General features: G+C 40.8%; 1 protein-coding gene across 1 annotated transcript in view; it reads right to left on the reverse strand.

The window, feature by feature from the left end:
• Positions 1-244: 244 nt before the first annotated feature.
• MRPL3 (mitochondrial ribosomal protein L3) overlaps positions 245-26,585 on the reverse strand; it is a 780,509-nt gene continuing 754,168 nt past the window's right edge. The window contains 2 exon segments of the mRNA XM_044066729.1: positions 245-590; positions 593-650. Of these exon segments, the coding sequence (XP_043922664.1) occupies positions 502-590; positions 593-650 (147 nt within the window). The 3' untranslated portion in view covers positions 245-501.

Raw genomic sequence — 26,585 nt, forward strand, 5'->3', positions numbered from 1 at the left:
CCTACCCAGGTCCCGTCAGGAACCTGGTAACTGGCAGTGCATTCATACTCCGTTCAGTTTCAGGAGACAGGATTTTACGAAGAAGGGGGTAGTACAAGCTAAAAAAAATGCTACTAAAGTACGAGGAAATGGGGGTTTGAAGATGCCTACCCTACTACAAAATGTAAGCATCCATAATAACTTGTCGAGAAAGCAACGACATTTTCGTCATCGACACAAGAAATATACATTTAGTAAAGCAATGTTATGAAACAAAAGCATTTTTATTTACAGTTGATTTCAATGTTGCTCACAGTAAAGTCTGTAGTTCAGAAACATGAAAAATTTAAGATGGCCAAAAAAATAATTTTAATACACTTTTGCTTTCTAAACCAGCAATTAGAGGAAGTTTCAGACAGTATCATGGATATAAATCATGTAATTCTGTCTGTCTTCTCTCCCAAGATGGACAAGCTGCAGAAACAGCAAGGGACTCTGGGACAGCCTGATCGGCCATCCACACTAAGAATACACAATAGAAGGTTCAGAGAATTGGAACATTTCCTCATCGTATAGGTCCTCTGGCAGCTGTTCCTCTCCATCAGCAAAAAAGTAGGAAAAGGAGGATTCTTGTTATGTTCCATACGAGTGGGTAGGTTTGTGTCCCTGACCTAGAAAAGTGAGAAACCCAGTGTTAATAAATCATTCTGCCCTCAACAGCCAGTGACAATTCCCAAGTATTATTAATCTTAATCAATATGCGTAGCATACAGCATCTGCCTCAAGGGAATGCACATGCTGGTGTTATATCACTAGCTTTCTTCAACATGTCTGCTTACTTAGTACATCACTAGTAACAACAGCAATTTGTTTCATTTTACATGTTACTGTTTCTAGATATTTCATATTCTTCCTGAAATGTACTGTACTGTACCATACAGATCTTTTTTCCTACCGATTTCCCCAAAGGTGTATTCAGGAAGATTTAAATCAGAATGAGGAAACTGCTTTATGAGATATAAGAAAACAATTTTACAATCAGTAACTTGCCAAAATAACATCATCCCTATAAATAAGATGGCAGACCACAGCACAGGCCTATTGCTCCTCCTTTTGTGAAATTTAGTAGAATCTCTTACTAATACAGAAATGCTGCAATAAAATCATGTTTAAAAAGCTATGATTTTTTTCTGAGGTGACAGAGATTCCTCTTCTACTGTTCAGAAAGGTACCTTTCATAAAAGCCTTCCTCTATAATAAGGTTCTATTAAAGAAGTGAAAATGCAGACAAGCAAAAAAGTGAACAAAGAATACGGATAATTTATATTTTGTCAACATCATCCTTATGCTATAGGCTACTATTATTCTGTCTGGCAGTCAATGAAACTTGCATCTACACATGAGGCAGTACAATCAGATATAAGCAGACAAGACATTTGCTCCAGAAGTGCAATAAATAGGAAGAAAAGGCTGTTGTCAGTCCCATTTAAATCTCATTTCCCTTATAAATGTCTTTGTACATTAGAAATGTGTGAATACACTTCAAAGTCTAATTTAATGCTGATCACGCTGAAAGTTAGCACACGTATGTATGAAGTCTAACTACACATTGGAAACCAGGTAACTTCATGGAATCAAAAGGTTATTTTACAAAAATGACCCAGGGCGACAGCTTCACATCACAAGCTAATTGACAAGTGAACTAACAAATTTAAGCAGCAAGTTTTGCACAGGTCGGAAGAAATGCATGTAAACTTCACAAGACAGTAACCAGTGACCATAAATGAAACCTAGACTCTCAGAGCTAAAAGGTGAAAGCAGCATTATTAGGTTAATTTGCTCATAGTTTAAGACCAAATACACGACCTTGAGTTATCAAAAAAACCCAAATGCCATTACTCTCTATTTATACTATAAAAGCAATAATATGATGGCATGTCATGCCAGAAAAGGTGAGGTTGAAGAGTACTGACTCACCAACTAGGTAAGTAGTGGTGAGCCCAGAACATAGGGCATGTAGCTATAACATACTTGCCCTTGGAAGGGTTGGAGTTGGTAGGAGACATTCCTTCGCTGAGCTGGTATCTGTAATAGCCGTTAAATGTTGATTGGAATTCCTCTTTTTCACTGGAAAGAGTTAGGTTTGGGTTAAAATTCCCATGAAAATGGTAATCTCGAGGATAAAACGTAAATGAAGAAAGAAAACACAGAAGCCTGTTCTTTTTCAAATTGTTCTTTATTAGAGGCATATGACCGCTGTTTTACACTACTTATAATGCTATTTATGCTATTATATAAGGTATTTTAGAAACACATTTTGACAGTACTTTGATAGATCAGGTAGATGAAAATTAAGAAACCAAGTAGCTAGAAGCCAGACTAGCTCATAAAACAGTTCTCAAGTGCACTAAGAAGCTACCATCAAAAAGTTACCAAACGTATAATATTTGATATAAGGGCACAACTATTGTCTCTTTTTCATCAGAGATGGTAAGGGGGTGTGCGAGTTGACATGGGGTAGGATAAGCATACATACCTCAGCCAAAATTAAAAGCAAAGGGCTATCCCATTGCTGCAAAGACAATGGCACAGCAACACAAATCATTTGCCAGAATTAGATGAAGTGCCAATCAGGAAGGGAAAATTTGGGCTAAGAGTAGGACTCATTATTTTATTGTGATGGAAGGGAGTAAGCCCCACAAATTGAAGAGGATTGTGGCAGATGCCTGACATCTTTCTATGTGACCAAATGTAAGTGGTACCTGATATCACAGAGTATCTGCATTTTCCAGAAAAATAAAAGGTAGAAACTACAGACTCTCTGAAGCCTTCACTGCTATCTCCCATTAGAAGCTGAAACCAGAACTAAGACAAAGTTCATATAGAAGGTAAAATTACTAGAGATTCCAACTGTTCAAATTTAGAATGACAAGGGAAAACAGGACTCAGAATGTTCTGTCCTCACCTAATTCCCTAACTTACCTGCCCCCTGTACTGCCAGGTGTAGCATCTTGTTAGCATTCTTATAGCTGGCAGACAATAGTACAAGGATTTTGGAAGCATGAAGTAAGGTGACTTACAGTGAAGCGTGCATTATGGTTGCAGCTAGCATTTACTTCCCCTTTAACACAGGTGTAACATATAACAATAGCCAGTAACTGTCTTCATATTTAAGTAAGGAAGATGACAACATAATGCAGCTTCTGTTCTATGTTCTGGACTGTGCTATGTACTGAATCCAAGTTAGCCTTACTCCAGGGCATCAGGAAAGAAAAGGTGCCTTTTAAGTCTCCTCATAATTGGCATCCACCTCCACCCTGACATAGCTACAATTTACTTGTTTTAGAAACCAGATGAAACAGATCTCCTACAGATCTTGAGATATGGGGTATTGACAAGTCTGAAAGTTCAGCTGCTGCTGTGATCAGGGTCTTAGGCTATCTAGGGACACAGCCTAATACTTACCAGATGTGACATTTACTTGGTCTCTGTCCAGTCACTGGAACTGATGGTCTGGTCAATGAAGTTGCCTCAACTACACGACAACAATGACAACTCTGGCTAGCTCAAGGTCTTTCCATGGCCCATAATACAGTGTTCTCAGTTAATTCTCCAGATTAAAAACATCGTAGAATCAAAAAATAAATATACTAAAGGAATGATAATCCTGATATATTGCACAATTTAGTAGCCAGGAGCCAACTATAGGCCTCTAGTGTTCCTTACGTTCTCCTAGATAAGATAATTTACAAGGGAGGTTGGTGGCTGCTTAAAATGCATGGACAAAAACAAAATTAATCGAACATTCTGGTAAGTACATAGTTTATGTATTTACATTGGTCCTGCCAGAATGTTACTTAGTTTGTTTCTGTCCTGACACTTGAGGTGACAGTCCCCAGCAGACCTTGGGTGGTACTAGAACAAAAGACCATCAAGAACGAAAGTCCTAAAGGAGGCTCTAGATCCTGAAAGATGTCTAAATCATAATGTTTAGCAAATGTATGTCAGACTGACCATGTGGTAGCTGCACAAATTTTGTAGAACGGAAGTTTTCTGAGGAAAGTTACTGATGTATCTTGCTTCCTGACAGTGCATGGCTCTCGTTTGGAAGATAAAAGTTTGTTGCTAGAAGAATATCAAAAGTTGGTGCAGTCAGATAACTATATTGATAGTGATACTTTAGTCACTTTCTAACCTTTCTATAGTTTAGAAAATGAGAAATAACTGGTAGTCTTTTCTGAATTCCATTGTTCCCTACAGGTAGGGCCCTAGTTGTCAGTGCTTTGTTGAAATGACTTGGAAAAAACACAGGTAGATTGTTAGATTGGTTCAGTTTAGATTGTGTTGCGACTTTGGGGATAAAAAGATGGGATTACTTCTGAGGGATACTCTGCCTCTGTGGAATACAATCCATGGAAATCAGAGAATGGTTGCAACTCTGAAAGTCCTCTATTGGATTAGCACAGTAATATCAACTTTGTAGGCAGGCTTGAATGGGTGAAGAGTACTTTTTTCCAAAACAAAATTTAGGTCCCATGGAAGGGAATAAATCGGTGGGTGGCCTGGAATGGAACACACCTTTTAGAAATGCTTTACACATCTTAAGGGAAGCTAAAGATGAAAATGAAAATCCTTGGTGGTACAAAGAAAATGCAGCCAAAAGAACTTTGATGGAGGCATTCCTGGCCCCTGCATGAAAAAAGGTCCATCAAAAAGATAAGCATTTAACATATAGGAGCTAAAATGGGATCATTCTGCTGTTTATTTGCTCACAGTGAAACCTTAAGCCATTTGACTCAGTAAAGTTTTCTGGTTGAAGGTTGATGAGAAGTAGTAACTACCAGTGCAATTTACGGTGGGGAGTGTAGGGATCCTGCCCATCACTGAAAGGAGAAATCAAATGGTTAACTGAAGGGACTGCAAGTGTAGATGAGGCTGGCTGGATAGGTGAGACAGGAAGTGAGGACAGTGTGGAGGTAGAAGGGTTTTCTTGGATGTGACCAAAGCACAGGGAACCAAATTTGGCATAGCCAAAATGGGGTTATGAAAATTACTTTGACTTTGCACATCTTAGACTTCTGCAGAAACCTCGAGAGGAGTCGTACAGGGTGAAAAGCATAACAAAGCCTGGGGTCCAAGGGTACAGGGCTTGAATCTTTCCATCTTCATTTGTCTATTGTGTGACTGAGCAAGTCACTTAGACAGTGCTTTGGGAATTTGGGCTAGGCTCCTTAATAATCTTACCAAAAATAAAATAATGTGGAAAAAACATCATGATAATGCCTAGGATTTGAAGGTGAAAGTGCTTAGTCATGAATAAAGCTGGTTCTCTTTCCTACCACTGTGCTGTTTTTTTCCACATTTTTTTATTTTTTATTTTTGGTTTTATTAGTGATTTTTGCTCCTGGTGATGTGGAATTTGTGTGTTCTTTAATAAATCTTCCTGGACTACATACACAGCAACTACATTTGAATGTAGGAGTTTCTTTCAGGAAATCCTTCTTGGGTTCAATGGATAAAAAACTGTTGCATCTGGTGTTGGATGGTGAAGCAAGCTTCACAATGAGGTTTAGCCCACTTGTGAAAATTTTTATAGTGAGTTGTTGAAAGACTATTCGTGTGGGAGCAGAATTTGCCTGCTCAAGCTGTCCACAAACACTCTGGACTTCACTGGAATGTGTGTTGTTTTCATAAGGCAATGTGAAGATACAGCCCATTCCCAAATACCATAGCTTCTCAGCACAGATGGCAGAAATGGACTCCACCTAGCTTCCTTGTGACCTCCATACCTCCACACAGCATGCATCTATAATTCAGTATGCAGATGACACTACCTTAATCTGTGCTGCACAAAACATTCCCACCCTCCTGCAAACAACTCAACTAGCATTCCCTGACGTTGAAAACTACCTTACCAAAGCCCAACTTATCCTCAATCCAAAGAAAACTCAGCTTATGATTATAACCAGTTCTAACAAAAACACTAACAGTCAATTCACTATCTACTCCACAAATGCTACTCCAATTGCTCCAGTGGCACAGGCTAAGCTATTGGGAATAACCATAGACACCCACCTAAAATTTGATAGTCATCTCAACTTAACTATTAAAAAAGTACATGCCAAACTGGGGTCACTCTACCGTATCAAACCATTTCTTACCAACAACACAAGATCAGCCATTGCTCGCTCCCAACTTCTATCCACCCTACTCTATGCATCTTCCATTATGACTAATCTCAACAAAACTGAACTAAGCAAAATGGAAGCCTGCTATAACAGAATTGCCCGTTTTGCTGAAAATTGCTCATATAGAACTCATCACTGTACTGCTTTGAGACAGCTCCACTGGCTTGAACTGCCCAACCTCCTAACCTACAATCAGCTCTGCCTCTGTCATTCTATTACCTCCCCAATAAGTGTCCTGCCCTCAAAAACCTAGTACAGCATCACTCAGCCAAAAGGCCTCTTAGATCATCAAGCAAACTACTACTAGAAGTCACCAACAGCTACAACAGCTTTGGAGATGCACTATATAGTAATTCAGTGGCTAAAAAATGGAACTCTGTCCCTACTAGCATTCAAAACACATCATCCAAAGCCTCCTTTAAAGACCTCATCAGGCAACATCTCAAGCAAAGTTGGCAGTGGCATGACTGCTCCCCAGGCTAGTGAAAGTGGATAACATATACATACTAAATCTAGAGCACTTGATAATAGTTTTCAATCTTACTCACAAACACTGGCTAATCTACAATGTATGTACTGTACCTGTGTACTATGTATGTATTCTACCTATGTTTCAAATTTCAGCTGTACACCACAAATCTATTAATTATATTTATTTTTAAAATTAATATTTTTTTGTTTGTTCTCTCCACTGTAACTGTTTATGTGCCGCATACCACTGTAAAAACATGTCTCTTGTAATTTGTGTGTATACTGACCATGTCTAAATAACTAAATGTGTCTGTAATTTTTCTTTGTGGAGCTTTTCTCCCCGGGCCTCTGCTGAAAAAGGGCCTTTTCGGCTCAGTCAGACACCCCCGGTTAACAAATGTAAAATAAATAATAAATAAATTGTGTACCAAACCACTACCGTCACACATTGTGAGTGGATGGACCCTGAACCTTAGGGGGGATCTTAAAAGGCCTGCAATGCAAAGAAAACTACTCATCTCCAAGATACTGACATGAAATTTGGTCTTGTCTGTGGTCCACATTCCTTGGACTGCCCTTTTCAAGTAATTCCTACCCCACCCCAGTAAGGGTGCATCAGTGGTTACAGTAGCTGTGGGAAGAAGCTGAACAAATGAGGTTCCAGAGCTAAAAAACTAAACTTTGAAAGTTTTCGGGGTTGCATTGCCTGACAACACTGAATTCTGAGTGCCCATTGCAGGACTCTCGTGTAGTCTGGCATATGGTTCCATTTGAATGGTGGCTGCTATAAGGCCTAGCACTTTGAGAACTGAAGCTACATCTGGCTTTGGGCAGCAGGACAGGTCTAGTGCAGCTTGAATTACTGTGAATATCTTGTCTAGGGGGTTACATGGCTAACTGTCTTAGCATGACTAATTGGCAGACAATTACCATCAGAAAATGGGATGATTCCATCTAAGATTTTGACAAACTGACTGTGGTCCCCAAGGATAGGCAGAGGAGGAGGAGTAAATATAGTCTTGCTGTAACGTTACCATTGCAGATGCAGCAATAAGCCAGTTGTCTAGATAGGGAAATATGTTTCTCTCAAAGTTGCATGTGAGCTGCCACTGCAGCCATACATACCTGCTAAATACCAAGGTGGGAGGGGGGGGGGGCAGTAGTGAGACCAAATGGCAGGCCTCTGGAATCTCCTGAAAAATTCAACAAAACAAAGCCAGCAAGATGAGAAGGTGGAATGAATATTTTATTCAACCCAAAGTGCAAATCCAATGGGTTATAAAAATAAAGTAAATCCAAACCGGTTTCGGCTCAGCAGAGCCTTCTTCAGTGGATACAAATAGAAATAAGAACAATGCATTTAAAGGACAACTCATTATATATATATATATATATATATATATATATATATACACACCTGATACTTGACTGCATAGCCAATCACAGTAATGACACAATAATCAATTAATCATAACATTAAAATTGGTCATTAAGACCTGGTGGAAACAAAGCTCCCAGTTTGACTATCCATTTTCTTTCTTTAAAGTTAAGTAACTCTTGCCAACCATCTTTATCTTTACAAATCCCATTAATGTGGTCAATGATGACAAATTTAAAAGTAGCGGTAGTATGCTTTAAAGTATGTTTAAATAACGCATTATTGGGACGTTTGTTTTTAATGGCACTAAGATGTTCACAAATTCTCAAGCGAAAAGCTCGAGAAGTTTGTCCCACATAGAATGCTGAACACGTACAGGTCACCAAATAGATGACCCACTTAGTACTACAGTTGGCCCACATCTTTATTTCAAAAACCTCAGAGGTGTTTTTACTTGTAAATTCATGGGTATTAGAAACCCGCATACAATATGCACAGTGGCCACAAGAAAAACATCCCACTATGGGACCTCCTGTCAAGGAAATTTGATGGCAAACTGCAGGACTTGAAACAGACTTTTTATAGTGGCTAAGTCTAGAACCTATAGTGCATCCCTTTCTAAAGGAGAAAAAACATCTATCCCTAAGAAAGGGATGCAATCTATCTTCAGCCAACAGGACATTCCAATGTCTCTGAATAATTTTCATAAAACCTTGAGTATTACGTCCATAGGTTGTAACAAGGCGTAGAGGCTGTATGTCCACATTATTATTATGATGTTTATAACGTAATAGGTCTTGCCTATTAAAATTAGCAGCCCATTGTTTTGCCTGGTTAATGATCCCTGGACGATAGCCCCTCTCTAAAAATCTGCAGGCCAAATCATCACGTGTTTTAATGTAAGATGCTTGGTTAGAACAGATCCTCTTGGCTCTTAGAAATTGTGATTTGGGTATGTTTTGGATGATATGTTGTGGGTGGAGGCTGGAAGCATGTAATAGGGAGTTGAATTCAGGAAATTTTCTGAAAATAGTAGTGGACAATGTGTTATCAGAATTCCTAGTAATTTCCACATCTAGAAAGAACATTTTTGATCTGTGGAAAGACATTTTAAATTCAATGCCCCATACATTGTTGTTAAGATAGTTAAGAAATTCCCTGAGATACTCCTCATCAGCCCTCCACACCAACCAACAATCATCCAAATAACGGCGCCAAATGTCCATTTCACACATATAAATGTTGTGATTCGGATCATATATAATAATCTCCTCAATATATGCCATGAAGAGATCAGCATAAATGGGTGCAAAAGATGCACCCATTGCTGTCCCTTTCTTTTGCCAAAAACACTGATTTTGAAAGTAAAAAACATTACTGGTGAGCACATATTCTGTAAGACATATCAAAAAGGTGTTAAATCCTGGTTTATAGAGCCCGGATCTGTTCAACCAATAATCCAGAGCCTGCAGACCTGCCCAATGTGGAATATTGGTGTATAGAGAGGTGATATCTAAAGTACATAATAACCAACTGGATTCAAGTTGTGTATCATTAATTATGTCCAAAAATTGAGTAGTGTCTTGAATTCTAGATCTGATATGTGAAAGCAAAGGTTTAAGATGATAAGTCAAATACTCTGAAAGAGGTTCAGTAATGGACCCATGTCCAGAAACAATGGGTCTACCCGGTGGGTTAGTGGCATGTTTATGTATCTTAGGCAAGAGGTAGAGATATTGTTTTTTGGGGGATGTAACCATAAGTTGTTCCTTGGTATATATTGTAATAATCCCCTCCTCCACTGCTTGTGTCAAAAAATGTCCAATTTTATGATGAAATTGTGGAGATGGATCCAGGGGCATATGCATGTAATAATCTTCATCTCCCAATTGTCTCATGGCCTCCTGATTATAAGCTGCCTCATCTAAAACCACCACGGCTCCCCCTTTGTCAGCTGGAATCACAACCAGATTCTTGTTGTTAACAAGTTCTTCCAGACTGAATACCTCATCCTTAGACAAATTATTATACAATGTGGAAAAATCCTTGAGATGACAATGCAAGTCATTTAACACATTTTTCATAAAGACACCCACCAAATGAACCATGGGTGGATTAAAACTAGATTTTTTAAACTTGAATTTACCAGCAGAATCATCAGTATTATTAGCAAAAAACACCTTGAGATTTAACATCCGACAAAAGTTAGCCACATCCTGGGCAAGGGCATATTCAGAAGCAAAAAATCCGGGAACAAAATTAAGTCCTTTATTTAATAATTTGATCTGTGTGCTGGTAAGCTCAACCGAAGAGATATTATGTACATTACATGGACTATTCAATGTTCTATCATCATCTTGAAAAGATTTTCGAGACCCTGTTTGGGTCTGTCTTTTTTTGTGTTTGCGCCCCCCCCCCCGTCTAGGTCTATGTCCAAAGGGGGCGGACAATTAGTCTTTTTGGCATTGGGTAACATATCAATTGGGTTAGCTTCAGAATCACCTTCAGTGTTAGAGGAGGTATCATCCCCAGAAGTACCACTGGAAGAGTTAGCACTCTTCTTTAAGATGGATTTTGGTCTCTTTCTTTTGGGAGTGGAAAATCTCTTATTGTTAAAACTATCCATGGGTAGTCTAAATGACACATTTTTGGAAGTGTCAAACGGTTTCCCTTTTTCATAATCACCTACATCCCTAAAGAATTTCTTGAGTTTCCTCTCTTTTAAGTTAGATTCTAATTTGGATAGATCCGTCGTTAATTTTTTAACTTGTGATGGAAAAGAATCACATTTTTCAAAATTGCTAGCCTCAATACAGATTGTTTCTAGTTCCTTTATCCCCATATGAACCTTACGTTCATAGAAATCAGCCAGGGCATCAACAAATTTAGATGAAGCTAATTGTTGGACCTGACCCCAATCGTCCAACAATTTCTCATCAATGTTGGATACCAGGGGTTGTACTCTCACCCTTAGTCCACGTGGAGTTATCTTTTTTTGTTGATATGCCCTAAAAAGACGTAAATGCCAAACATTGGTACGAACCATCCTCATGTTTTTGTTTAATAAGTTGAAAAACATATCACATTCTACGTTCACATCCGAAACCTTCATATTATTAATCTGTCCAGAAGAACTAGCCCCTAGACCAAATACAGATAAATCATCAAGATCTGATGAGATCCCCTTAATAAGAGGTGATAATGCCATATTTTTACCAATAAGACCAAATCCCAAAATGTGCAAAATTCTATATTATACTAGTATACCAAGCAAAACACAGAACAGCAATCTACATGCAGCAGTTATAGAAGAATAACTATCACTAAACCAATATATCGGTTAAAAATAAACCATATGCAGAAAGGTATACAATATAGATGATCAATACCAAAAACAAAATGTAGAAAAAGTATATAGAGAGAACAATGCTGAAAATGGACAATATACAATAAACAGTTCAGGTATATAATATACCTATATACTGTGCATATGTCTTCAGCATTAAAGTGTTACTCGGGTATAACAAATACAATAAGCAGTCCCGCTGTTTTTCAAAAAAATCAACATTTAAACTGCGTATTTGTACCCATACTAATGTAAAATGATATTGATCTGGTATAAAAACCACATAATAAATCACAAAACATAAAAATGGCAACAACCAAAAAGTATGTTGTCACTAAAAAGATCTGTCTATAGATACCAACTCTGCAAAATGACACCCATAAATCATATAACTGTCAACACAAAGATGCTGTTAAAGTAAATATGTATAGATAACCATACATATAATGGGAAATGGTATTATTAAAAAATACAGCAAAAAAAGGCTTGTAAATAAACAATGAAGCTCAGGATGTGAACAGTAGAAACAATTCTACAATAACTCTTGTAATATATGGGACAGATTCAAGTACTCCAAAACAAGTAGATGTACAAAAATATAGATATAAAACTCCCAAAAATAGGAGTAAAGGTAAAAAAAAATCAGCACATAATCCCTAAATATGACCCTATTTATCTAAAAAATAAACAGGTTTAGTGTCCAAATGCCAAAACTTGTAAATCAGAAGCATATATAATATACACCTAAATGATACCCAATGTAGAACTGTATCAGGTGCATAACACAAGAAATATATTTGAAACAGTAATATCAGTCCACAAGTTGTAGAAGTCTGACACAACAGTTGATAATGACAAAAAATATCTAACCAGTGTCCAAAAAAGTCCAACAGGTGAATTTCCAAATGTAATGGTCTATATATGTCCAGCGACCATAAATAAGTCCAACGACCACAACTGGAATTGTGAATACGCCGATGTTCAAAGATTCTTCCACAAATGAATGCGAACCAAAAGAATGTCCACTCAATGCTTGAAAATACAAAAAAACATAGCACCGACAGGCGTAGATGAAAAAAACGCCAGTTCCTTAGCCGCACGAAAACCAAAAACCGCCAAAAGCTTAACCGGTGAGTAAGAAACCGGAAATAAGGCAAGTACGTTGGCGTGAACAGAAGCCAATCAACCGGAAGCCCACCGGGAGCTGGTAACCACTCGTACATAGACCAAAATCCATAAGTTTATGTTCCAAACACAAACTAAGTGCCAAAAAATGCTTGTATATAAAAAATAAACGATGTGATATGTAATCACAAACCTACAGTCAATAATGAAGAAGGAAACAACCACCGACTCACAATGGTACACAGCATCTGAAAAAATGTCAGTCCAAAGCAATATGCAGATGCTCGTGGAACCCTCTTGCACGGCAAAAAAGACAAATTCCACAAAACGAAGCCAGCAAGATGAGAAGGTGGAATGAATATTTTATTCAACCCAAAGTGCAAATCCAATGGGTTATAAAAATAAAGTAAATCCAAACCGGTTTCGGCTCAGCAGAGCCTTCTTCAGTGGATACAAATAGAAATAAGAACAATGCATTTAAAGGACAACTCATTATATATATATATATATATATATATATATATATACACACCTGATACTTGACTGCATAGCCAATCACAGTAATGACACAATAATCAATTAATCATAACATTAAAATTGGTCATTAAGACCTGGTGGAAACAAAGCTCCCAGTTTGACTATCCATTTTCTTTCTTTAAAGTTAAGTAACTCGTGCCAACCATCTTTATCTTTACAAATCCCATTAATGTGGTCAATGATGACAAATTTAAAAGTAGCGGTAGTATGCTTTAAAGTATGTTTAAATAACGCATTATTGGGACGTTTGTTTTTAATGGCACTAAGATGTTCACAAATTCTCAAGCGAAAAGCTCGAGAAGTTTGTCCCACATAGAATGCTGAACACGTACAGGTCACCAAATAGATGACCCACTTAGTACTACAGTTGGCCCACATCTTTACTTCAAAAACCTCAGAGGTGTTTTTACTTGTAAATTCATGGGTATTAGAAACCCGCATACAATATGCACAGAGGCCACAAGAAAAACATCCCACTATGGGACCTCCTGTCAAGGAAATTTGATGGCAAACTGCAGGACTCTGGAATCTCCTGGACATTTTGGTATTTTGATGTGCAAATTTATGTCCTGGAGATTCAAAGAGCACACTGTGTCTCTGCTTGCAAGCACAGCAGAATGAATTGCACAGTGACCATCCAGAAGGACTTCATCTTTTCATTTAAGCAATGAAGGTCTAGAATCTGTTTGAGGTTCTATCGTTTCTGTCTCCAAGAACACTTCTGAGTAATATCCAGGCCCTGTTTCATCTGGTGGGACCTCCTGGATGGCTCTTTATAACAGAAGTTTTTTTTTTTAAACTCCTTCTTGGCCTCCCCCTTCTTTGAACAGGCAGAAATTAAGTTCATATGTATGTACTAGGCTAATAACGGGTCTATATCACCACACTGAATGGTGATAAGCTTGAGCGCCCTTTGTTCTAACTGAAAAGTCCGAAAGCCCTAAACTGCGAAGTTACAGAACATCGATTTTCGATTTTTTTTCAGGGGAAAAAAATCAGTGGGCCGTCTTTGGGGCTTTGCGATTTCCTCCACTGTAATATGATCTCGGAGTTGGTATATTTAAGTAGGGGGGGTCTGGGGGGCACAGCACCCCATGTTTGGGGGTGTGGGGGTGAAGCCCCCTAGTTAAGTTTGTTTTAAAGTTGTGATTTTTTTTCCCAAGGAGCAGCGATTTTTTTTCTCTGGGAAAAAAATTGCTGTTCCGTGAGTTCGCTGTTTAGGGTTTTCGGACTTTTGGGTTCAAACAAAGGGCGTTCGAACTTATCACCATTCAATGTGGAGATACAGACCTGCTAATAACTGCTAGGGCCTTTATGAGTCTAGCCATGCAACCCAAATGTGACTCACAAAAGTTTTATGTTTTAGACATTAATACAGGAAGTGATTTTTGTTTGACATGATTTATTGGCTGCTGCTGTTCATCAGCGACATAGGTGCCAGACCGGGGTAAATTTTTGATTTCCCAACCAACGGTCTAAGTTGCACTTAAATAGGGTTAGGGACGGACTTTGTTTCACATGGATGGGTGGCCTATTCCAGAGAATGGGAATTCTCTTGTGATATATATATCTCTCTCTCCAACAAAGCAAAATTTAGGTCTTTGCATCTAGTAGTTCTGATGCTCTTTGTGTTGTGGATATGCAAAAGGTTCATCAGAGTGGTGTCCAACGACACCTTGTAAGCTAGGCATAGATCACCTCTCAGTAGTGTGCAGAAGACAGTATAGAGAATGGACTTTGAGGTGATCTGCATAGAACACTGTGTTTTAGTCCTGTTATTTTTGTAAAGAACCTTTGCAGACGTTCCAGTTGCTTCATGTCTGGGAAGGTACATATGGAAGGGGCATTATACTCTACGATCGGTCTGATGAAGGCCTAGTAAGTGGTATTGTGACTTCCCTGGACATAGATGTCATGCCCTTCTTGTAAGTTGAGCAACATAGGAGAATTTTCTTATTTCCCTGGGCACATGTTGGTAGAAGGCTAGGCTACTATCTACATAAGTTCCCAGAACCCTGACTAGTGGCTCATATCTTAGGGGTGTTTTATTGATAACAGTTTCCTGGGGTGGCCAGCCTCCCAAAAGGTACTATACTGCATTTCTTGGCACTGAGTTTTAAGCCCAATGCCATGGCTTTAGCACTAGTCATCTGCCTGTTTTAGACCTTCCTACAGGGTGTTTCTGTCTTGGGGTATTCTATGACTGCTCCCAGTTTGCAATCATCTGTGAACTTGGTCAGCCACAGGCCTTTGACATTGATTTTGACTTCTGAGAAGTAGATGCCAAAGAGCAGTGGGCCCAGCATGAAGCCCTGTGGGACTTCACTGGTGTTTAGCCTCTTTGCAGAGGTAGTCTCACTGATCCTAACCTCCTGGGTACGATCAGCCAGGTGACTATCCAAAGTGTTAAATAGGGATTTATGCCTAATTCTATAAGTTTGTTAATGCCCAAGTGGTGTACTGTATTAAATGCACTAGCCAGTTCAAGGTAGGCAGGATGTACCATTTTACCTATAACCATTGCCTTGGTGACTTTTTCAAAAAAGTTCACCAGGTTCAACAGACATTACCTTCCTTTGATGAAGCCAAACTGGGATGGAAACAAAGTCTGGAGGTCTCCAGTGTCTTTGCTGACCATTTCCATGATAATTCTTTCCATGGCTTTGCAAATAAGACCAGTCAGACTAATGGATCTGTAGTTTCCGGTATCTGTTGATGGCCTGCACTTATGAAGGTGGATGACCAGTAATGTCTTCCATTCTCATGGCACAAAGCCTGTTTTGACACTATAGTTAAACAGCGACTCCAGTGGTCCTGAAAAGTCATCCTTTTTTAGACTATTCAGGAGGCATCCAGGGATATTATCAGGGCCCACTAAGACTGTGTTTTTTTTACCTTAGCAAGTGCAGCTAGGACATGGTCTCTATTTATAGCTGGGGTGGTTATTTGAGGGTACATCTTGGGGGGGTGTGGCTGGCAGTAAAGCTGGATCTGAATTTGTCAGCCATCAGATTCACTATATTGCCCAGCTCAGTGAATGTGGCACCATTATCGACCAGATCAGCACACTGCTATGTGCTGACTTTGAAGGCCTTATGGGTGTCTTTTGCCCTGGAGGCTATCTTAACCTCAAAATCAGCTACGTTAGACTTGATTAGCCCTCTCAGTTGCCTGCTTAGTTTGATAACAGAGTTCTTATCTTTATGGAAGTTACAATTCATGATTTTAGCCATGACTTTTTCATTCACTGTATATTCTGTTTAATTTGGAATGTCAGCAGGTCGGTTTGTTTTTGGATACAGTTTTAGGGCTTACTTCTGGTAGGTACAACAGCCTCTATGGAGCCAATGACATGGCTGTACAAGTTTGAGTAAACAATTCTGCATATGCTTCTGTGCTCTCTGGGTTTAGAAGGCACTGAATTTTGACAAACTCTCTCTTAATTAAAAGGTAGCTTGCCTTTGAATAATTCCTAACTGTTACTGGGTTTACTGAGTTGATTCTAACTTTGAAGGAGACAGCTTTATGGTCAGACCTTACCAGGAAGGACATGACATGGGGGGGTGCAACAGTTCAACATTCTCCCATATTTGTAAGTACAAGGTCCGGTATGTTTGAAGCCTCCAGTGGGCATGTGCACTAAGTGGTTAAGGATGTTTGTATTTACGAAGTTCAGGAATCTGTGCTTGTAGATTTGAGGCCATGTAGTATTCCCAGTCTATAGAGTGGTAAATAAAGTCCTCTAGGAGTAGCGTGTTTGGTTGGATACTAAGTGTCTCCAGTAGGCCTTGGTATACACTGCGAGTTTCTTGAGACATGTAGGATGACTTTTTGCTAGCTAGGATAATGTACAGGATTTTATTTATGGTGATCAGCACATGGAGAAACTCCAGTGTGCCATCCTATTTAACCAACCTAGAGGTACATTTGTTACTGATGTATATCAAGACACCTCAACCTTCAGCCCTTGTTTGTGCAGCTACTGGTCTAAAAGAGTGGAAAGCATTAAAACCCCCCCACTGCCGGGGTACTCTCTGTAGCTTTAAACTAACTGCACATGTCCATATTTTTTGTTTGGTATCCTGGCATTGAGTAGTAACACCTTGGGGCTCAATTGAGTTGATTTTGCTATGTCAGTATATTTGTCAATTTGACATTGCCTAAAAAAGCAATATGGGGGGGGGGGGTGTATAAAGTTTTGGCCAGTATTCAAAAGCCTAGAGGGGAGAGGTGCAGCCCATTCCTAGCAAAGCAACGTGGTCTGCTGTTTCCTCCCATGCTGACAAATATTGGTGTCCCTTAAAATGACACCAGAAACTTAGTCAATTGTTAAAATCAATCACTGGATAGGAGGGAGGATGAGCAGCTGTAAAAATGGGATTGAGTCACCTCTGGATATAATTTCTCTGATTCAACTGCTTTGTGTGATTGGCCTGCTGCACAAGTGGATGGAGGTTACGTTGTTCCCCAACTAACTCTGGGGGGGGTTCATATTGTCTCTATCCTGAAAAGGGCCCTCACAGCCTATGTAGATGCGGTCCATCTTTGCCTCTTTGGTGGTGATTACCATATAAGAAGTTCCTTCTATCCCAGGAACCTGTGTTGAACTGCTGCTGGTACTGTGGTTCAAAGGTTCATAGGTGTGTACCATGCTAATGATCACTAGGGACATTTTAAGCCTAGCCATTCATCCCAAATATTTGACAACTTCTGGTACCCCTGATAAGTGTAAGCAAGAGCTTGAGAGATGAAACATTTACAAGTAGGGGTCTGGGAGATAAGTCATTTGCAGGCTGTCTGTGTCCATTAGAAATATGTGCCAACTCAGGGAAGAATTTCCCGTTCCCCATCCAGTTGTCCAGTTTATACTTGAATTGGATTAGGGAGGAACTCTTCTTCACAAGGGTGGGGAGCCTTTTCCAATAAGGGGTAGTGTCTCTGGGATACATGCCTGTTTATCCAGCAGATCCTATTTTTATCACAAGTAAGGTTCAAGTCTTTAGAATGGGTAATTCTGGTGTTGTTTGTTTTGTGGATATGCAGGAGGGTCCATCAGGGTGGGGTCTGATAAAGCCGTGTAAGCCAGGCATAGATAGACCCTCAGGCTGTTGGGGTGTCCAAAACCAGATGTCCTTGCCACCATTCTGGTTTCTGTGAACTGATCTCTGAGATGCAGAGAACATAACAGCTGCTGTGAGCAAGTTGCTTACCTGCTCACACTGTAGTAGTTTATCCTCAACCTTCTGAGCAAAGAGACAGAGAGTCAGTCAAAAAGGCCACTGATGAAAGCTGCCTTGAAGTGTTCTGCAAAACCAAACAGGAGTAACCTGTTGGACAAATTATGATAACTCTAGCCCAAGGATCTAGCTGCCCCATCTACTGACTGAACCATATAACAGATGCATAGACAGCAAAATGATGGAGTTAACAGCAGCCGACTGGATCTCCAGCTGTTTATGAGCGTCCCCAGAAGGCAGCAACTTCAGATTTTCCAAAGTTTTTTCCACCAGGTCTCGCGGAAACCACACCCATATATACCAAGTAATTCATTACTCTAGCCACACTTGATATATATATACACACGTTACTCATCTAATCAATATCTAAAATCCTTGTTTGATAAAGGATATCTTGAGCATCCCTGGGATCTCACGTTTATTGCCATTGTCATTACAATGGTGTCTACAAGAGGTCACTTACTGTAGTGGGGCCTCTGCAATGCTCTGTTGGGCTTGCATGCAATTGACTTCACAACATCCAGCTGCCTCCAAGCCTTCGAACACAGAATATTAATGAGGTTGTCCAGCAGGAATATCACCCAAGCTGCAGAAGCAATGAGGACCTGTAGGCTTCTAGGAGGATCACTTCCTAGTGGAAGCAGGGTCAATGAGCCATGATCCCTTTGTCTCATTATTTCAAGAAACACATTGAATATGGTGTCTTCTTGAGGGGACTGGGGCTGAAACACCCCCTTGTCGTAATCATTGTCTGGGAAGGGAAACTGTGAAGCAATTTCTCTTGTATGTCCTTTTCCTAGTTGGGCTAGGGAAGGGGAGACTTATCACAGCATTCTTGTGAAGAAAGTGACCCAGACATGGGATTGTCTCCCAAACCTCTTACGTTCTCTGCCCTGAAGGGGCAAGATGTGTGAGTAGCCTAAAGGTCCTTCTTGACAGCGTGTAAGGGTGGAGCTAGTGGAGAAGGTGCCTGTTTGTGTTGTAAGACCTTTGCCGATCCTCCCCTGTGCTAAACTTTCCACTTAAGCTCCCAAGGCTGAAACCACAAATGACGAATGTATTAATGCTGATGCAGAAGAAGAAAAATATTGATACAGATGACTGCAACAAGAAGCCGCCAGGGTGGGCTTTGGTACAGAAGAATCACATCTCCACTGAGAACACTAACAGTTGCCCAAAAAGCCTCATGACCAGAGATGGCACCAGGCTCTTAGCACACATTTTTTAAGCCTAGTGTGGCCTGACACCTAGGGCAATGGCAATGAGGAATTGAAATCCATAAACAACAAGGATATCAGCATGGGATCTCTCACCATTTCAGATACTCCTGGTGTTAAACATCATCTAGGGTAGGAACTGCAATGAAAGGGCTTTGGTATCTTCTGGCACTGCCTTAGACACCAAAGGCACCAACAGAATGTCAGACTGAAGCTCAGCCTTCAGAAAAGTAGCCATCATCTGGGCTCAGTTCAACTACATGGGTCTCCAGAGGGACGTAGAGGATCAGAAGAATGTAGATGAAGTTGAAAATGAAGAAAGAAATCTTGACAGCTCCTGCTCTGAGGACCAGTTTCCCATTCATCTACTCAGAGTATAATTCATCGGTCATGATAATTCAAGCCTTGGAGGAGAATCTGTGTCTGAAGCAGTAATTAAGAAAGATGGCCCAGGATGTGGAGAAAATAAGGAATCTTTCAACCAAGGAACATTTGTTAAGAAAAGTTTCTCTAGAATAAAACTGTCCGACTCCACCAGTCTTCATTTCTCCCTTCTTTTCTCTGGGCAGTCCATCCTGTCTTTGTCATTGGTCATCCTTCCATTCCTTTTTCCTTTTCCTTCTCTTCTAATGCCTCACCCTAAAGGAGACCTTTAGTCAATCTGAGCCAATGTGCTCAACCCAAAGACACAAAGCTTGTGTGGGATTTTGTGAACATATTATTTGCATTTTTTTAATCTTTCCCCTATCCATTCTGACACTAAACTATTCCAAGACAGTAATCATTATCTCACCTAATCATCAGAAAAGAAGAGTTGGAAAGGAAACTATTCACCAAGAGTTTTTTTTTTTTACAAGGAACCTGAAGGGTTACAAGGGAAAATAGAATGGGATACAGGTATGAAGAGAAAGTTGAAGGTCTTTTCAGGCTTGCTAGTTGTTGCTGAAGCACCTACCAAGAGGAGAAAACGCTGAGAGAAGAAAAGGAACTACTTTTGTGATTTTAAGTATTTTCTTCTGATTTTTTGTTAAGTTTTACTGCTTTGCCGCCTACTTTTTGGCATTTTCCGGCTTGCTAAAGTTTATATCTGTAACAGTAACAGTACTTGGAACACATCTAGAGCCTGTTTACTGCATTTCCTGTGTTGCACTTAATTTAAAATTGTTTTTTTCTCTAAAAACTGCATTTGACCTGATTTTGGCCTAGCACTCAAGTGTGGGGTCATTTATTGCACTGTTGTGATTATTTTGCTGCTTGTGTATCTCTGCTACCTTTAAACTACAACAAAAAGAAAAACAAAACAAAAAAATCTTGCTTTTTCCCACTTTCTGAAAGTTAAGAAAGTTCAGTTACAGATTTGCTGTTCTGAACTGTTTGGAAGTTTCTAGAAGGCCAGTGCTTGCTTGGGCTAAAGGGAAGTCTCTGTGTTCACCAGTAGGAGTGGTTAACACTGAACAGCCTGCCTGTCCCTGGAGGAGTGGTTACTACCTAGAAGCTGTAGTTTTATTGGCCATTTTGGGTCAATTCTAAACTCCTTGATCTCTCTCTCTTAAAACCCTACAACTCTCTTTTTGTGCGGTTTTGCGCACTGAGCAGCGTCGGGCAACGCCACCTAAACAGGTTAAACTATTCCAGGCCCCACAAAGTCTGCTCTTCACTTTTTCCCTTAGAACTGTTCAAACTCTCAAAGTAATCACTCTATTCGCTTTCTAAAGCCCTGCACTTGCTCAGCTCTTATAAGGAAACACTAACTAACTAAAGCACTACACCCTCCTTGACTTCTCATAAGTATTAGACTCCCGATTGGTCCTTCCTGATCGAGTGAAAAATCAGTTCCCTTCCCTAATCTGACCAGTAAAAAAAACAGTTCTCTATACTAATCTGGTATGTCCAAGGGTCAGTTTCAAGGTTACTCTCCAGTCCAGCTGGTGAATCTGTGAATTTTGAGGCAATGTTACAATTGCCTTATGTACACAGACAACCCTCTCCTCCTTCCAACAAACTGTAATACATGTGAGAGATGCAGTTACACAGCCAAACTGGAAGCAGAGCTCTCTCAACCCAAGACTGGCACAGTCAGTCAGGAGGAAAAGGTAACCACCCACATCACAAATCCAGTCTCACACAGACCTATTGCATCTGCATACCCAACACATAAACACACAAAAACATACTCGGAGGCTCTAAATAAAAATCTGCCTAAACAGCAAAGACCTCCTAAGCAGATATCCAAGCAACAGCCACCCCTCAACAATACCCACAAATCACAAATCTCACAAAATCAGTGTGCCTCACAATCACAGCCCATAAGGCCAAACAACACACCAAATACACTTGTTATAGGGGACTCTATTGTCCGGCACACTGACGTCCCACTCACCAGACTGAACAAGGAGAAGGTCACTGTAAGCTGCCTGTCGGTGCCGGATCCGCCACATAACAAGCACTCAGGTCACTCCAAAGCAAGTACAAGTATGACTCCGTCATTGTCCATGCTGGTGTGAATGACCTGAGATGTACCTCCCTGGACTACATGAAAAGAAACATAGAGGAGCTCTCTGACCATGTAGCCCAGGCTGGTATGTCCCTGACCTTGAGTAGCATCTTGCCCTCACCAAGAATGATGCCACAGTATAAAGACAAAATGATCAGTTTCAACAATTGGCTAAAGTATTGGTGTCATTCAAAGGGGATCCAGTGTCTGTCAGCCTGGGATGACATGCTCGACAAGCCACCTTGGTCCGCTGGTGACGGCTTGCACCTGTCACTCTTAGGCTTTGTATACTGGTCAAGGCTCTTGCCACCCCATAGTGCCTTTTTTAGGCAAGGCTCAAAGGACAAACCCACCTCCATAGACAACCCAAAGATAAAAAAAACTAAAGGTAATGCTACTCAATGCCAGAAGTCTAAACCTCAAGATGTACGCACTCGAGACTCTCCTCAGTATGGAGAAAATCGATGTCTGTGCAGTAACAGAAACCTGGTTCAAGGCTCCTGAGAGCACCCCAGCACTACCAGGTTATAACTCATACCATGCGTTTTGGCCCCAAAACTCAGAACGAAGCACAAAAGGAGGGGGAGTATCTATATTCATCAAAGATACCTGCACCTCCAGGTTAGTGGCACTGCACGAAGCATCTGAAACCATCCATGTGCAACTAACAGCGGGCAAAACTGCATTTCAGTTTGTAGCCTGCTACAGAACACCCTCCCTATTACAGGAACCCCACTTGACATTCCTGAGAACACTGGAGAATATGAAGGTCTCTCCAAACACTATGTTATTGGGTGACTTCAACTACCCAAACATTGACTGGGAAAACTACTCAAGCCCAAACACCCTCCAACGGTTCCTTGAATTTATAAACTCTAACGCAATGGAACAACTGGTCACTCCCACAAGAGGGAACAACATATTGGACCTGGTCATCACCAACATGGGGACTCTGTGTTCCACATCAGAGGTAAACCCTCATTGGTAAGATCAGACCATAAACAAATTTCCTTGGACATCCATATCCGTCCCCACCCCAGCCAAGGAAATCACTGTAAAGAATTTCTCAAAAGCCAACTTTGCACTTCTCAAGACTGAGGTGGAATCCTTCAAAGCTCCTGGGCTAGAGGATAATACAGCCCAATCTGCAGAATCCTTTTCAAATGCATTCTATGAGCACCTGCAGGAATGCATGGATTGTGCTATCCCAAATAAAACCAAGACTCACTCCTCCAAAAACAGGAGACCGGTCTGGTGGACCCCGGCCATAAATAAGCTATACAACAGAAGGAGGAAGCTACTACATGACAGAGCAAAATCCCAAAAAGGGAAAGCATCTCTGATCAGTATTAGCAAGAAACTTTGATCCCTCATAAAATCATCAAAGGCCAGTTTCGAAAGAAAAATTGCCCTAGACACTAAAGATAATCACAAGGCTTTCTTTAGTTATGTCAGAAACATGGGCGGAAACTCCCAGATATGCTCTGAATTGTTGCATAACAGTACAAAATATACCGAACCTATAGACATAGCCAACATCCTGGCAGACAGATTCAGTGCAAACTCCCCCGCCCTTGCCGCCCAAAGGAACAAACGCCTATCCCAACTGAATGTAACCTCCCTGACATCACAGATGCACAGGTGAAAGCTGCCCTCTCCAAAGCAAAAAACACAGCATCTATGGGACCGAATGGTGTCCCAGGCTGTGTCTTACAGGAGCTCCAAAAAGAACTGAACCCTCACATTAAGTCACTGTTCAAACTTAGCTTTACTACAGGATATGTACCCAAAGAATGGCGTACAGCTACAGTGGTCCCACTCCACAAAGGTGGTGCCACAACGGACCCCGGAAACTATCGCCCCATAAGCCTAACTAGTCTGGTCTGTAAAGCTATGGAGCGTATTATCATGGAACTCATAAACAAAGACATTGGGAGCCTCCAGACACTGGACCGTACCCAATTCGGCTTTGTTAAGGGCAGATCTTGCCTCTTAAACCTAGATGATTTCTTTGAAACAGTTACCAAAGCCATAGATGAGGGCAAGATAGTCCACACAGCCTACCTGGACCTCGCAAAAGCCTTCGACACAATACCCCACTCGGGCATCATAAATAAGCTTACCAGCTTAAATATCAACCCCTATAATCACAAGATGGGTTGCAAACTGGCTCAGAGATAGAACCCACATGGTCAGAATCGCAGGTGTCATGTCTGAATCCAAACAAGTTACAAGTGGCGTCCCACAGGGCTCAGTTCTGGGACCTCTCTTGTTCGGTATATACTTCTCTGAGGTTCAGGCTAACACGGGGGGATTATGGCTGACAAAGTTCGCAGATGACTGCAAACTGGGGGCCATAATCGAATCCCCAGCTGACACAAGCATCCTCCAAAAGGGTCTCACAGAGATGGATGCTTGGTGCCAGAGCCACGGCCTCAAGCTAAATGCTAAAAAGTGCATAGTCATCCCCTTTGGGAAAAACAAGGTGCCCACAAATTACCACATATGTGGTAATCCATTAAGTACTGAAGAAGTAATTAGGGATTTGGGGACCAACGTAGATAGTAATCCTCCTTTGATAATCACGTTGCCAAAGTGGTTAGAAAGACCTTCTATATAGCCCACCTTATCACAAAAGGGTTCACATCTAGATCAAGACAGGTCATTGTGCCCCTCTACTCATCACTCATCAGGCCCATAATTGAATACAATGCCCCTTTTGGGATGTACCTTATCCGACACCTGCAGCAACTGGAGAGACCCCAAAAGTACCTCACCAAGAGGATCATGGGCTACAAACAGATGTCCTATGCAGCTCGACTAAAGAAACTCCATCTCTACTCAGTTGCTTACCGCCTACTCAGAGGCGATCTATGCCTGACATACAAAGCCATGTCAAACCCAGAATTAATGGACATGCTCCACCTCAAAAAATCCAAGTCCCTTAGAGCTACACGCTCCAGGGACCTAAACCTCAGCACAAAAATAAATAGGACATGCTGGAGGGACAGATTCATTTCCCAGAGGCTGCCCTCACTCTGGAATAGAATCCCAATTCATGTTAGACTTAGCCTCTCGCTGACCCTCTTCAAGCGAAATTTGGACGCGTGGATGGGAAATTGCAAATTCACACCTGGGATCTCTCCTGTGTCCCTGCTAGACAGAGGCACAGTAAACTAATCTTAAAAGGGTACCTTCTGTGACCTACTTTACAGAGGCACAGTAGGCTAATCTAATAGGGAGGCGGAAGCCAAATACACTCTGGCTAGGCTTATAAATGCCCTAGGGCAGATAGCCTAGTATCTACCTATGAACCTATGAAAGTTGTTGAGAAACTGCAGAAACTGATTTCATATCATATCATCCCCTGGTCCATGGCTGACTCCCACCCACTGCCATGGAAGGACACTGTGCATATAAGATGAGCACATCAGCTGATGCCATCTTCAGATCATTCTTGTCCTCATCCAGGCCAGGTTAGAAGATATTAGTGATAAAAAGCTTAATGGACCAGATGGTGACATTCCCGTGTCCTCGCCCAGTTGTCCATAACCTCCATTTCTAGGAAGTACTGTCAGGTAACTGGAGGAGCAGGCCTGGGAGATAAATGAGAGGCAAGGTGAAGTTAGTATATGCAGGAAGCCACTCCAACCCACAGTACCAAAAAGGGAAAAGAAAGAGGGGAATTGAACCTAGACTGCAACAGTGAATATACCTGGAACACCTACATTTATGGCATGTTCCTAAAGCAACTATACTATGTTCATTATATAATACACTGTTGCAGTCTTGATTTTTGGAAAGGTTCCTAAAGACTAAAACAGAGGGTGGTTGGGAGCAGACTCGATGTTAGGAGATTGCATGTTACATGACAGTAGCATCAAATCAAGCCCTAGCTTTTAAAGCAACCTCAGATTGTAGGGCCTGGAGAATGTATAAAGAAAGGACAGGACAGCAGCCTCCAGGATAGCATGTGTACCGACCCCTCAAAGAAATGTTGTGCTGTGTTGGCTGTAATGGCTTTAGTGGACTGGCTTCTGACATCTCTGACATAGCCAAGAACAGATTTGCTAGCATCTGTTTAACAATATGAAATGCAATGAGCAAACCATTTTGAAAGAGTACATTTGTAGACTCACTTTTTTCTTTTCCCCTTACCAAGGAGACAGCTGATCTGTAACGAACCGAAGGGGAGAGAAAATTTCTAAAATTCCCAAATCAAAAAAAATACCTACACCTCCAGGTTAGTGGCACTGCACGAAGCATCGGAAACCATCCATGTGCAACTAACAGCGGGCAAAACTGCCTTTCAGTTTGTAGCCTGCTACAGAACACCCTCCCTATTACAGGAACCCCACTTGGCATTCCTGAGAACACTGGATAATATAAAGGTCTCTCCAAACACTATGTTACTGGGTGACTTCAACTACCCAAACATTGACTGGGAAAACTACTCAAGCCCAAACACCCTCGCCCAACGGTTCCTTGAATTTATAAACTCTAACGCAATGGAACAACTGGTCACTCCCACAAGAGGGAACAACATATTGGACCTGGTCATCACCAACATGGGGACTCTATGTTCCACATCAGAGGTAAACCCCTCATTGGTA

The sequence above is a fragment of the Protopterus annectens genome, chromosome 3.part1, assembly GCF_019279795.1.
Source record: "Protopterus annectens isolate FY-2018-M chromosome 3.part1, PAN1.0, whole genome shotgun sequence".
NCBI lineage: Eukaryota > Metazoa > Chordata > Ceratodontiformes > Protopteridae > Protopterus > Protopterus annectens.